This window comes from Chelonia mydas, chromosome 6 (genome assembly GCF_015237465.2).
Source record: "Chelonia mydas isolate rCheMyd1 chromosome 6, rCheMyd1.pri.v2, whole genome shotgun sequence".
NCBI lineage: Eukaryota > Metazoa > Chordata > Testudines > Cheloniidae > Chelonia > Chelonia mydas.
In genome coordinates this window covers 38,960,998-38,976,221 of record NC_051246.2, presented here as the reverse complement: position 1 = coordinate 38,976,221, position 15,224 = coordinate 38,960,998, and the positions used below count along the sequence as shown (strand labels likewise).

The 15,224-nt window shown below is 36.8% G+C and overlaps 1 protein-coding gene across 6 annotated transcripts in view; it reads right to left on the bottom strand.

Moving 5' to 3' along the window:
• USP47 (ubiquitin specific peptidase 47) overlaps nt 1–15,224 on the bottom strand; it is an 89,101-nt gene that overhangs the window by 43,166 nt on the left and 30,711 nt on the right. For 5 of the 6 annotated variants that reach the window (XM_037899822.2, XM_037899819.2, XM_037899820.2 and 2 more), the window contains 5 exons: nt 14,115–14,194; nt 13,070–13,219; nt 6,270–6,365; nt 6,023–6,175; nt 3,930–4,097 (listed from right to left, as the gene is read on the bottom strand). In XM_037899822.2, coding sequence (XP_037755750.1) covers nt 3,930–4,097; nt 6,023–6,175; nt 6,270–6,365; nt 13,070–13,219; nt 14,115–14,194 — 647 coding nt within the window. The remainder of the gene's footprint in view (nt 1–3,929; nt 4,098–6,022; nt 6,176–6,269; nt 6,366–13,069; nt 13,220–14,114; nt 14,195–15,224) is intronic. The other variant, XM_037899818.2, reaches the window with a different exon arrangement.

Here is a 15,224-nt window from a genome sequence, read left to right as displayed (position 1 = left end):
ATTACTGTTAAAAACAATTTTCTTATGTCGGACAGTTAAAATCCACATTTTACACATGGGGAAATTGAGACAAATAGGTACAGTGACTTGCCTACAGTCACGAACCATGTCAGAGCAGGGATTAAAGTACTGACGATTAGACCATTACACTACCATTCTTCTCTGTACACTTCCAATCAATGTGTAATGAAGGCCAAAAAGTAGTTTCCTTTTTTCGGGGGGGTGAGGGGGGTGGGGGTATCTTTAAAATGTAATTCTGTGTTACAAAATTTGGACTGGGGCATGGGGGGAAAAGAGTGGGGACCTCTATAGAACCAGAAACAAAAGTACGTGATTTCCTTCATCATTAGTCCGAAGGCTCAAGAGTCTGAAGTAGTAAGAACTTATGTAGCATTTTCCATTGAAGGCTTTTCTTTTCACAAACATGAATTTATTAATCCCCAACTTCCTGCTGAGGTAGGGTAAACCTCTCCATTTTACATATGGAAACACAGAGGCACAGAAAGATGAAATTACTTGGCCAAAATGCAGAGTCATTGTCAAATCTAGGATTAAGTTATGGATATTATGACTTTCACTCCCTGCACTAATCAAGTGACTGTTAACTAGCTCCTACTTCTCAACAGAGATTTACAGGAGTCCCAATACCTCATTTATCAAGACTGAAACTGAACACTAGCATTCCAATGTCTAATTTATTAGAGGGCCAGAACGTAGATATTACACTATTAAAAACAGTCTTTAAAGGATTTATAAAGGTTTAGTTCTAACCAATCCACGGCTTCCTAATGGGTCTAGACTGATACAAGCTACAGGCCATCTAAGTTCCCTCTAAGATGCACATCCGCGGAGCAGGCTATAAAGGGCCACACAGGTGCACTGCCACAAGCACCAGGAGAGGAGAGAGGTGGGGGATGGAGCAAGTTGGGGCGTGCAGAGCTGCCTCGGCCCCAGCCCCGGGGCAACCTCCGAGGTGGAGAGGCGCCTTGGCCCTGCTGCCAGTGGGGAGAGGGCTGGGGGGGGGGGAGGGGGCAGACCTCTGGCCCCAGCCCTGGGGCAGCCTGCACCCCAAACCCCTCATCCCCGGCTCCCCACTCCCGCACGCACTCCAACCCTCTGCCCCAGTCTTGAGTCCCCTCCCACACTCTGAACCCCTCGGCCCCACCCCCACCACACATCACTTTCATACTGGTGCACATAAAATTCATTCCGCACATTGATATAAAAAATTAGAGGGAACGTTGCAAGCCATGTTTCAGATTAGTTCACTGAATAAGGTCAGTGAAGCCTATCCTACAATTAAGTATTAGTAACAACTTTTCCAAAGATTTCAGAGAAGATTTGTACCAGTAAAAGTTTTCCATCTTAGAGTCCTTGGTAATCACTAAACAACAGAACGGGGGCACTGCTATCATGGAATGAGTTGCCATTGTAAAATGTATTTTGTGACTATTAATTCAAGATATTTAATAGCATATTAAAATGCTCCTAATACCCTCTTCTTTTCTACATGATCATTTCTGTAGGCCAAGAAACAGATAGCTATTTTCAGAGATCTGTACTATTACTGTATTTTCCTAACTTTTTCCACTCTTAGCAACTCAAAAAAACAGGACTTTCATCCCAAATTTGTGAGCCTGATAAAAGAAAAAAGTTAAGCAATCATACTACAATGAAAATTTATTTAAGACAAAAAAGCAATCTTTTCCCAATTTCTCTATGGTGAAATCTCATACAACTCAGACAAGATAGAGATATCTAATACTTGTAGGTCAGGGTTTCACCTACAAGAACGAAGGGGAGTTGAACTTTCATCCTTATTTGTCACCCTTCCCCAAGTAAGTTTTACAACCTCATGGTGGTACTGTAGTACTTCTAGAAAAAAAGATTGTAGTGGTGGCCTATAATGCTCTCTTTCAAGTACATTGAAATTATGGCTGACCAAAAGACTGACTTTTCCTTTCAGATGTAGCTGTCACCAATGTCAATATCTGCATCACCAACACACTTTCTACCATAATGTACCAGTCATGGAATGGCCTTCAATAAGATTCTAGCCCTAACCATCTCATATCTTGACTACTACAACTTGGCCTTGACAAATGCAATCTTGACTCCCTCAAGTCTATTCAAAACTCTGCTGCTAAGATCATCATCTTGACTTGTTACTATGACATGAACCCCTTCTTCACATGCCTCCTCTCACTTCCCCGTCACTGAATAAAATACATGCTACTTGTCTTTATCTCTGCTCTGCCAGATATATCAGTCTTCCTTGTCCATTAGCTGAATGTTTTTCTCAAGCACATTCTTCCTTCAACCCCCTCCCACAAAATGGGTAGGAAGAGCTCAAAAATATGTAAAGCACTACATTACCCTCATTCAAACACCTCCTTAAATTCACCTCTGCTTGGATAACTACAAAAACATTAGAGAACAGCTAGATTATTAGCTAATAAAGCAGCAAGACTGTTAGCTAGTGTGGTATAATTAGTGCTCATTATAAAAAAGTGATAATTTTACTTGTCTTGTTCTTCCCATTTCCTGTTGATCCAGCTGCTGTCTATCACATTCTAATACTGTGAGCTCTTTAGATTTTATTACATATATGTAAAATCCCTAGGCACAAAGGATCCAATCTTTAATTGGATCATATAGTGCTACCTTTATATTTTTAATAAAATAACTGAAGCATCCTGCATTCTCCAGCGATGTAGTACCTAGACAGACTGTGGTGGTTTGCTAGGAGCACATTAACACTTGTACAGGCTTATTAGTTGGTTCTGGGAACAATTCAAGATGCAAGTGACAAAACAGAAGGCTTATAATTAGGTCAAGTCCACGTAAATCCAAGTTTCATACATACATTACGTTGCATGTGTGCAAAGTAGGTATAGCTGCATGCAGACAAATGAGCAAACTTACACTCTGACTATGCATCCTGGAAGGCACTCAATATCTCCTAGGAGGTATGGAAGCTCCTGATAAGATCAAGCTCTTAATGGGCCTGACTCACCTATCTTAGCTGGTTTGACACAAGATCTCAATTTCCTCAAATTCATGTCAGAGATTAAAGTCAGTCATAATAAAGCTATTAATTCAGAGACATATTGACCCTCCACAGTCTGTCTTGGTCTAACATCCTAATGGATCACAAAACATCGCAAAGGCCAGCGTTTTCCACTATTATGCTTTTGATACCAGACAAAGCATCTCAGATTCCCTTCCAGCCAAACTCAATATTAATGGTACAAGATATAAGAGTCCATGTAGCTCTACAAGATAATGCTGTGAACAAAGGGCAAGCCGGAGGAAAACCAGTATTTTAGTAGCTCTTTGTTTTAATGATACTTTATTAAAACAAGCCTCCATGAGAAACATGTTTACAATCAGGTGAAAACTAGACGGCCATTTTAGGCATTCATATAGGTGGCTGCTTCCAAGCTCCTATATGCTACAGGTGGAAGACAGACTCTTCAAGAATTTATTCTCCCAGGATACGACAACATATTTTATGCTGAAATATATGGGACAGAACAAAATAGCTAAAATCATTTTCTGCTCCAAAAGTCTGAAGGTGCTGACTTGCACAGAGTGGAACCTGCCAAAGACTGATCAAAACTCTCTAGCCTTTTGTTTTTAAATTGCAAGACATTTGCATAGTGTGAAGGGATTTGACAATCTACCTCATCATGGAAGTGCTCCCCAGATATAAAAACTTTCTGTCAGAACAAAGCAGGAAATCCATTGGCTCTGGCCCGGTGAGCATTCCCTCAGAATGGGGAAATTCCCCATGCCTTTTGTGTTCTTTGCAACATTGCAGGCTTAAAATATTAGAACAAGAGCAAAGAAATATGACTGTTTTTAAAACACCATTTATCTGGACAACATACTAAAGCTGTACCCACATGTTTGTGTTTTAAGAGTACCTTTTCAGTGCCAACTTTTGAAATCCTTTCAGCACCACTACTGCTTTCAAGGCAGATTCCTTCATCCACACCATCATCATTAGAAAAATCATTGCTCATCTGATCACTGTGACAGCTGCCTTCATTCTCTGCTCCACTATCAGTGCAACTCTCAGTTTGGGGAGACTTCTTAAAAATAAACCATAAATGTTAGTTTTATAAAGTAGATAAAAATGATAATACATATACATGTAACAAGAGACAATGAATTATCAAAATAAATAAGACTGTGCAATTCTATAGAAGACTGTACCTTCCACCTGCAAATTTCAAAGCGTTTTACAAATAATCCTCTGTGAAGAAGGATACAGCATTATCTATATTTTGCATATGGCAAATCTGAGGAAGATGTTAAGTTTTGAAGACTGAAAAACTTTTTATGATTATCCTGACTGCTAACTAAGTTATGTTGATGTAGGGTACCAACAATGTTCCAATAGATTTCAGGAGAAAGTCTCCCAAAATGTATTTGTCTTTTGATATTAAAATTAAATTAGCTAGATATCACTGGCACGTCTATTTTAGGATTACGTCCATGGAGCTACTTTTTCTTGAACAGAAGTCAAAGATACAGTATGTAGGTTCTTGAGAGTTCTGTAACGCTTAAAATTAAAAAAATACATAAGTGGAAAGTTTGTCTTGCTTGTTTTTCCAGTGAAGCATGCCTACGAATCCTCAAAAAGGGAATGTGAATAAAAGTGGGAACAGTAATAAAAACCGGCAGTGACTTCAATACCGACTAAACCCATATCTCCAAAAGAAAATATACCCAGATATGCAAGCAGGAACAATCTGCTTTTAAATTTTCTGAGTGCTCAGCCTTTCACTGAAGGACCCCTCTTCCGAAAGTTTGCATCTAGAATCACAGAATATCAGGGTTGGAAGGGACCTCAGCAGGTCATCTAGTCCAACCCCCTGCTCAAAGCAGGACCAATCCCCAATTAAATCATCCCAGCCTCTAGAGAAGGCAAGTCCAATTCGTAGAATTTAGCAAGTCTTTAGCTATTCCCCATATTTTACCAGCTGACAGCAACAGTCTTTTGATCTCAAAGTCATTGTTCTCACAAAGCAATCCTTAAACTTAGACACATTAGTTTCGCATTTCAGGATTCCAATGTGCAACATTTTATCCTTTTTATTTGTGAAAATTAAGGCTGGATGTCCTTCATAGTGGGTGCAATGAAACAGATTACAACTCTGTCCTCTTTTAAAGTTTACTTTAAGCACCTTATATCCAGCTTAAAAATATGGGTGAAGTGAGAACAGAACGGATATTCTGAGAAACATCAACGATACATAGTAGTCACATGCCCATGAAAGTGCCACTGAAGAGGCCCTTTGCTGTACATTTCTCCCAGCCCAAAGGCCATGTATCAAAGCCACCATCTTTCTAGGTAAGGAGGAGGTGGCTTTCATAACCACCAAACCAAATTCTTATTGTTTAGAAATACACTCAATGTGAGTGCACTGTTCCCAGCATCTAACATGATGGAGGAAGAAATATATCAGCACTGGAAATTAAACCCAGGCACCTTACATAACAGTGTAGAGCACTGCCAGAAGCCCCCTTTTGTAAATTAATTTAAAACTCCAAACCTGAACAGAAACAAAGAAATGTGGAATGAGATTTTTAACACTAAGTTCCTAAGTCCTGATTAAAGTACCCAAAACAGTGGTCTGATATTCAGAAGTGTTGATCACTCAGTAATTTCCACTGAAGTCAAGGCAAGCTGTTGGTATTCAGCACTTCTGAAAAATCAGGCAACTTTTTTCTGATGCCTTACTGAGCATTTAGGAAGCCTGACAGGCATACGTTTTCAAAATGCTGGCCGTGATGTTTTCCCTAATGCAGTGGTTTTCAACCCTTTTTCATCTGTAGACCCCTAAACATTTTTGAATGGAAGTGCAGACCTCTTTGGAAATCTTAGACATTGTCTGAGAACACCTCGGGGTCCACGAACCACAGGCTGAAAACCACTGCGCTAATGACACTAGATTTTAAGAGATGCTAGAGAAAGATGGTTCTCAGAAAGAGACTGTACACTGATCTTTACCTCATCTTCAACATCAATGAACGTGCTCATGTCTAGCTCCTCAGGAAAAGTCATGCGATCATTAAGTTTAATCCTGTGCATAGTGGTGTAATCAAAGTCAAACCTCTTCAACTGTAAAGTCAGCAGATATGGAAAATGCAAAAACCGCAGGCCCTAAACAAAAACACAATATCCAATGGGCAAGATTATGTTACATATATAGATAAACACTAACCAATGTAATGTTACACAAATGGTATGTATTTACCTTCCTTGCATCACATTTCTTCTTGCAGCGTTCGCAGAAATACTGATTAGGGCCATCAAGGATCTCCGGCTGAATGAACGCATGCAACGCTTCTTCCTAATAAAACAAGATATTATCTGCTTTTTAAGAACGTTTACTTTTATGTATGTGATTTAGAACATTATATTTATGCCTAGATTGCAAATACAGAATACAATGGTTGCAATATGAAGTATTCACACATTCAAAAGCAATATGAATTATAGAAGTCTAGAAGGACGATACAAAAAAACACAAACAAAGGTCAGAAGAAACACCAAGTAAAGCCAACCTTTCTGCCCTGCCCCAGGGTAAGCAGTCAAATCATGAATGACAATACATTACTATTAATTATATTTCATTCAGCCATTTGAGGAGTCCATCAAGTCCTGGTTTTGCATACAATCTAAAATGAAATATATCCCTGTTATCTTGCACATCACATATAGTCACTTCTGTTCAATCAGTTGTTGCATAATTGATCTTATTCCTTACTTTGCTTTGGTTAGCCATCAGCCCACATCCTTATCTCCACAATTTACAAATGGCTCTTTCCCTTCAGGGACAATACTTTCTCCCATCACATGTCACATTATTCCAAGCACAAACAGAAGAAAGGGACCAATTATTTAGCTCCTCAATGTCCGTTTTGTAGGTGACTGTCCCTCAATCTGCCAGGGGACCCTAATGCTGCTTTAGAGTACGTCAATCATTTTTTCTCCCATCTAAAATAAATATTGAATCTACTCCCAGTGCAATGAGAAACAATTGCCATCTTCCATGGATACATTCTACTTATTAGCACATAAACATATGTGGTTGTAAACCAAAAATAGTCAGGAGTCACCTCCAATAGCTACAAGGGAAATGTTTCTAATCCTCCTTTAAATACAAGTTATAGTGATTTCCATCTAGCTTCTCAGTAGAGCTGGGAAGTTAAACATAATTAGCTGATAATTTTTCTCCTCTTTTCAACAAATGTTAAAGAGTGTATAAATGATGCATACCAGAAAATAAATCTGTCAGAACAAAATCTGCTTTAAAAAAAAATTTATTAATTTTAAAGCAGTTCAATGAAGAATCTTATCCAGAGTTATTAAAGGTTAAAATCTTTACCCAGTTAGCATGAAAGCTGAGAGACTGGGTTTATGAACTACAGATGATACTCCGGAGCTATCTGCTCACCTGCAGATATCTGCAATCAAACAGAAATACCATTGGCATGCTGATGGTGTTTACTTTAAAGAGAAGAGGATCAAATAAAAATCATAATGATGCCCTGAAAATCATTGTCTCATGATGGAACATAATTGTTCCCTGAAGTCCTAATAAATAAGAGTGGGCTTAGTTGGGCAGAATAGACTCACCAATTGCAAAATGGCTGGTACAGAGCTTATAAGATTACTATCTAAATCATGTTGTTTGATGGATCCCATTTTGGGAGGAGATCAAGGATATGGGAAGGTCTTCAAAAAGCCTCCAATTCATCCCTTCTCCCTCCATTTCTTTTCTGAGAACTCAGGGAAGCACTAAGAACAAATAACAAAACAAAGGTTTATAGCCCTGCTTTTTCCATATGAACAAAAGTTTTGTTATTATTGTAACAGAAGAGAGACTCTTTACAAAAGGACTGTTCTCCAGACCACGTCTCACAAATGAGATGTGCCAAATTTCACAAAGAGATTGCACAGAGAAAGTTAGTTATCACCATCCTTCACTGTTTTTGTACCCAAACAGAAAAAGGAAAAAAATTAATCACCTCTTAACAACCCTAATAGAATCACAACTCTGAAGCAGGAAGGCTCTTCAGACATGTCAAAACTTTTCAGTGAGCCTGAAGTAAACTGTCTATATATTTACTTCCTAAATACTGCAGAATGCCTTTAATCTAAAGGCAACAAAATGTTAAATTGGGAAATTTACCAAATGCAGGAAGTTATATTAAAAATATAGCAGATAAAAATAAGTAGGCGGTAAATAAACTGTAAGTCCAAAAGGGATTGCTGTGTTTTGACAGTGGGGTTTTTGGACTGGCTAACAATTCAGAACAAATTAAAATCAAAGCAAAACAAGTCAACAGCCAGCATGTTGAATACCAAACTTAGAAGACAACAAAAACATGGCCTATGGAGGTACTGCTTATGGAATAAATGCCAGCCAGGAATCTTACCAAATCTTTCCATAAGCTACTACAAATCTTTCTGTGGTACTAATTATTTTATTCCAATAATTGCTGTTTGTTACATAGGAGACAAGCAACAGTCTCTATAAAAACATATTCACAATATAAAAAAAAATGTTGCAATTCATTCAACAAACATATGATGTGTGAATGATGGACATAAGTGGTTATGTAAAGTTTATGTAGACTCGGTATGATGTGCAAGTCAACAAGGAACCATACTAGAATATATTTATGTTATGGAGAAAACAGGTGATGCTCCTATGGACCTCCAAAAGTTGAATGAAATATCATGAACGGTAATGTATTCTCGTTAATGATTTCATTGCTTACCACAGGAATAAACAGTGAGATGCACTTTGACCTATGGTTTATTGAAATTGTTGAATAACTTCACTATTATATCATGTTTCCAACTTGTATCATATGTAAGCACTATTGATGTACTGTATGTATAATATACTAAGTTTTCCATCTCTCCTCCAATTTTCCACTATGTAGTCTTTATATCAAAATTACCTCTGATGTTTAGTATAAATATTCTCTACTCCAATTATTATTGTATTGACCAGTCTCCTCTCTTATGCAGGTTTCAGAGTAGCAGCCGTGTTAGTCTGTATTCGCAAAAAGAAAAGGAGTACTTGTGGCACCTTAGAGACTAACCAAGTTATTTGAGCATAAGCTTTCCTGAGCTACATGCATCCGATGAAGTGAGCTGCAGCTCACGAAAGCTTATGCTCAAATAAATTGGTTAGTCTCTAAGGTGCCACAAGTACTCCTCCTCTCTTATGCAGTTATAATTCACTTACTCAACAAAATTAACTATTGGTACAATGTTGGTTCTGTGTGGTTCACCGCATGAGTAGCATCATATGACCCCTATTTTCAGTAACTGTACTTTTTAGAGTAAGACAATTTATCCATGAGGACATATTATCTAGCCTGATAGCTATTACACATTTTAAACATTAAAAAAAATTGATACCATATACACCGTAAGTTAATATATCAAGAAAACCAAAATATTTTAAAGTTTTCAAGTAGTCTATTTTATCCCAAGCTATCACTGTTTGTTCTTTTATGGTGCTGAATATCATAGTACTTCACACATTAACATATTGTAATAAATAGTCCAATCTCATCATTGCCTGAGATAGAAAGGAAAGCAAACTGGAAAGCTCAGAGGATGGATATTGGGATACTTATCCTTTTATTTACAGATCATTGCTTAAAATCCAAGCCAGGTCAGTAATGGCAACGTCATTAAAACTGGATAGCTGTTTATGCTTATATAAAATGAGATGGTCTGAATACATCTTCTTTAGACAGATGCCAACTTCACAACATACTTGTTTGCAGTCTCTGAAGAGGAGTCAAGATCCAAGAGTGCTCAACACCTACAACTCCCACTAAAATCAAAGGATGCTCAATACTTATCAGGACTAGGTCTGCTGGGAAAGCAGTATGGAGAATCTTTATCTAATGCCCTACTCCAAGTGTGCCACCGCTAGGGCTGAGACAATAGTTCAGCCTCAGTAACAAATCATCTTTTGGCTCCTCTATACCAGTGTTTCTCAACCTTTTTGTACTGGCAACCCCCTTTAGACTTAAAACAATTGTGACACTCACCCCCATTACAAAAATTCTGACCCCCTACTTTAAGCGGGAGGCTTCAGGGCTGAAACATGTAAATTAGCTTGCGGGGGACTCCTATGGCATGGGGCCCCAGGCAACTGCGCTGCTTCCTATCCCTTAACGCCAGCCCTGCTTGTGACCCCCCCAAACCCATCCTGCAACCCCCAGGTTGAGAAACACAGCTCTATACTGTTCTACAGATAGCCAGATAAATTCACTGTCTAGTGCTGTTGTCCATATAGTCATTTGCATCAACAGAAAATACACTTCTAAACTTGAATATTCTAATATAGGTGACTTTATGTTTTCCATTGTCGGTCTATAATTTTCTGTAGGATCTAAATCACAAGCCAGATAACCATCAGGCCTATATTGCAACACAACTAATTACTGAGGTCTCTGATCTATGTAAATTCCTTATAAATTATATGCATATGCTTTTTCTAAAATTAAGCTCTTGAACAAAGCAAAGTTATTAACCTGATTTACATGGCCTTGGAGCGTATGCTAACAAAACCCTAGTCTCCTGGACACGCATTAATAATGTAAAGCTATACTACATGAAATGAATCAAAGAAAGAAAAAATAAAATCAGAAAAGTAAATAAGGTTTCTTCAAACTGCAAACCTTAAAACAATATCAACTTGAAGACAGAAAATTTAGAATAGTTTTAAATTCTATTTTGATTAGAAAAGAAGGCAAAAAGGAAGTGTAATTATTTGTAATTCTTGGAAGTTCTCCAATATTCTATTTCACAAAAATTTAACACACGAAAATTCCCGTTTAAACCTTTTATGCAGTATACTATAGCAAACAGTGGCATAATAAACTTTACTTGACATATTATATAATAACTTTATTTATATCTTGTACATCCATTCTCTTTCAAAAGTAATGGAAAATCACTTACCTCTAACTAGAGTTCTTTGAAGGTAGTATCCTCCTTAGATCCCCTATCTTGGGTAGTGTCGCCTGCTGCAAGTTCCCTCAGGAGCTGACTAGCAAGGTCTAAAAAGTTTTACATTCCCTTCCACAAGCCCTATTAGCGCATGTGTGAACCTTTTTCTCTCTCTCTCATTGCCTTTTACCTAAACCTACTGAACCATCATCATCTGTGGATCAATGGAGGATACTACCTTCAGAGAATTCCATTTAGAAACAGGCGATTTTTCCTTTCTCCAAAAGCCAGTATCCTCCATATCTCCCCACTGTTGAAGACTACAAAGCTAAAACATCTGCTACAGACAAGACAAATACAGGGTGGAGAATCAACTGCATAGTCAAAAGTACGCATAATTATAAAATAGCTCAAATAAATGGAGCGTGTAAACAAACTGCAACCATGTAACTACCTCAACACAAAAGCTTAAAACTAGTTTGTCTCATAGCATAATTGATACTGATATTCAGCAAATGCTGTGAAATATCAACTGTAATTTAAACTAATCTGAATATTTATCATTAAGTACTTAAGTGTTGAAGCTTCCTGTATACTTGTTTTTTATACTTTTATTGTATTTTAATTTTCCATAATATTCTGTAGCAGACTTCTTCCCTATCAAAGAAAATAATTCCAGAATAATCTGAGACATCAGCACACCACTCAAAAGAATAGTCAGTGATTAATGGAATTATTAAAAATTGTGTATACACAAAAATATAAATATATAAACACACAAGGACTTAGACTTTCTAAATAGAATATATATATATAGAAAGTCTCTATTCACTATATCAATAAAAAAGCAAAAAAAGCAAGATTCCTTGTTTGTTGTATTATTGAAATTTTCCTGAAATACAGTTTGAAAACAATGAAAGAAACCCATTTAACACACCAATGTCTGCAACAGCTTGAAACTGCAATTTCAAATGAACCTCCAGTTGGTGTAAGAAGTTCCATAAAATTTGGAAAAATGCTGAGAGGCACTCAGAAAATTTTCTTTACTCCCACCCTTTTTTTAAAGTTATATGATGAATGTCTCTTATCCTTGTTATTACCTTGAAGATTGGTATCCAAAGCTTTAAAATATCAAGTGCCCTATGTAACTGAAGCTATGTAACTGTAGCTAACCTGGAGATAAAATAATTCTTTCAATTTCTTAACAAAAGAACTGCTAACATCTTACAACAGTGCCAACTCACTAAATACAATGGAGAACATTAACATTTAAAAAGAAATTTAATAAATAAAATATAAAGCAGTTTATAACCCCAATATTTGCCTTGCTTTAAAATATTTAATTCTGAATTCTTTGACTTATCTCCCATTATTTTTAATAATTCCATCAAGTATTTATTTTTAAAACCACAACAGTGGTATGAAACAGTATGCAAATTACTTTTCTTGTGGAAAGCAGGTCATTAAAAATTATTCCCTACATTTTATACATTTGCCAACATCACTAATGCCAGTGCAAAGGTATTAATAAAGAAAACAGAGTCATAATGGAATTTTTATCATTAGAATTACAGAATCCTTGCCAAATGAATAAGGGATGTGTTATTTTTAAACTCTTAAGTTATAAAAACCAACACAGAGACATTAAACTAGAAACCAAAATTCACTACGTAGCTGCCCTGTTCTTTCACTAAACCTTCCAGCAGAGCTAACAAAATCTAACAGAAGTGCTAATAAAATAACCCCAGCCAATCAAAAGAACATCAGTGATTTCACAAGAGATACCTAGGGCAAATACTCAAAAGTCTATCAGAAAGAAAATAATGAATTATTGTAACCTCAAGGCAGAATAGTTGCATTTCCCTTCCCCTTATACATGCACCAGTAGGACTCATTGAAGGGTTAAAAAAATCTTCTAGAACTTGCTAGCTGGTTCACTGCACAAAGACGAACACCCCAAGATGGAGTATCTAGGATGATACTTACCATGTAAGAAATTATACCACTGTCGCATTATGTATTCTATGTGTGTATGGATGTACTAGCTGTCAGCATAAGAGTACACACCACGCTAGCAAATGCCTGGTTGGAGCCATAAGGTCTGATGACCAATGGAATATCCAGGTAAGTGTCAATTCTCCAGCCCTCATAGCCACATTCTAGACATCTTACATAGTCCTTCAGTTTGCCTTGATACAGTTGATTTATGAGATCAGCCTAAAACAAATGGAGAGATTTATTTTGGCATAGTCTGAAACATCTAAAAAAGGTTAAAACAAAGTATTCCCTTTCTTTAGTTTTACACTGACATCCCTTTTTCCTTACACTTAATTGAAGAGGGAGAGATTGCAGTTATATATTAAACATGTGAAAAATATACATTTTATAATCACAAATGCTACTGGGCAATAAAATGTCCTGATGGTTCCCGTTTTCTACTTTATGTTTACTTTAGAGCACTCTTATCATCATGGTGGTTCCTGCTTTCTACATATAATGCTGTGCTCTAAAGTAAACATTATTTTATAACATTATTTCTTATTACTTAAAAACGATTATATTATTTCAGTCCTCATCTGTGTTCAAAAAATGCTGTTAGCTGGTCAGGGGAAGGTACTACAAAGGAATCATTTGCAATTCCCCACTGATGATTGCCTTGAAGGGACGAGTACACCATCTGGATATCCACAGTATGCAGCAGTGCTCTGACCATGGCCATTCCAGTTTTATCTAGAGCAGGGAAAGGGAAGCTGCATAGAGCTATCTATGCTGGCTAAGGGATACCTAGGAATTTCCTCCATGGTGGGGAAACCCTCAATTGGCCAGTTATGTGGGCCTTCTGCAGTGCACATCAAAACTGAGGATCCAGCTCACTGTGACCAGGACTTAGACCTTTACACACACAACTTTAATTAAAAGAATAAAATCTGTAAATCAATCTCAAAAAATAAATCACATAAGCATCCAGTAAGTCAACCACTGCCTCAGACAAAAGACAGTGGCAGCTTTTCAATTGTCTTGCAAAACAGTTAACACATGACTACATTTAGAAGACAGTTAAACATTCCTCCAACATTCTTTCCCTGAAAGATGAAGTTTTATGGTAGATTACCTGCTCTGTTTGCTTCCACTTCTGTTCCAAAGCATCAAACATGACTCTACAAAGCTCCTGTACATCATGCTGCTGCCATGCTAGTATAAAGTAAAATTAATCTCATTCAGTGAAAACAAGAAAAAAGAAGTCACACCCTTCTAATATTTTCAATAGCACAGTTATAGATTATATATATTGTTTAAAATAAATCATTTAGTTTTGAGGGTACTGTCAAAATTCTATGCCTAAAATATGATTACTGTAAAAACTTCCCCTGTAGGGCTTAAGTTATTCTAAAATCATAAAATGAGGAAAATTAGCATACATCTTGTGTAAGTTTGGAGCATATGCTCATACAAGTATGAATATACATGTAAACAATATGGAGGTGTTTGTCTGCACAGTTACAGTTTAAGATAGTCTTCCATTATAAACCTGATTCTGACACCTCACCCACACTTCCCCAAAACTAAAACAAATCCACGTAGGTTTTTCCCCCAGAAAGTTTAAGGCATATAAAGTCTCATATCATGGCAGGGCAAGTGCAAAGTGCAAAGGATCAGCAGGGCATAGGGCAGAATTACACTGTCCAAGTGACCAACTGTGCGTCCCCACATTTAATGTGTTTGGAATTTTCTGTATTATTTTCTGTTTAAGTTTAACCTTTGCATTTCTAGGTTGATTTTTGTTTTCTGAGACAGCTACATCATCTTTTATAGGGGTTTTCCTTTAAACAACTGATATTTACAACTTTAATTTCAGCTTAAAGATTTTTGCCAGAAATAGATACTTAATGTTACAGTTTTGCTTAGAAGCTTCTCATTTTTCATTTTTAAATAGTTTTAAGTTTGATTCCCCCCCCCCAATCTTTTTTTTTTAAAGCAGCTAGAAATTATCTTTCCAATGATCTCAAATACTTATTTAAAAGTTTGAATTCACTCTGTGGATTCTGACCATAAAAATTCAAGAAATCTAAGATGAATTTTCATTCATTGGCCTCACACTACAAAACAAAAAGCAGTTTTAGAAACGAAGTGTCCATTTAAACTACTCTATTGGAACTTGGTTTTAGGTTCTTCTTTAAAATTGTATGAAAAGATGTCTTTTTACACCCCATCGTCAGTTTAG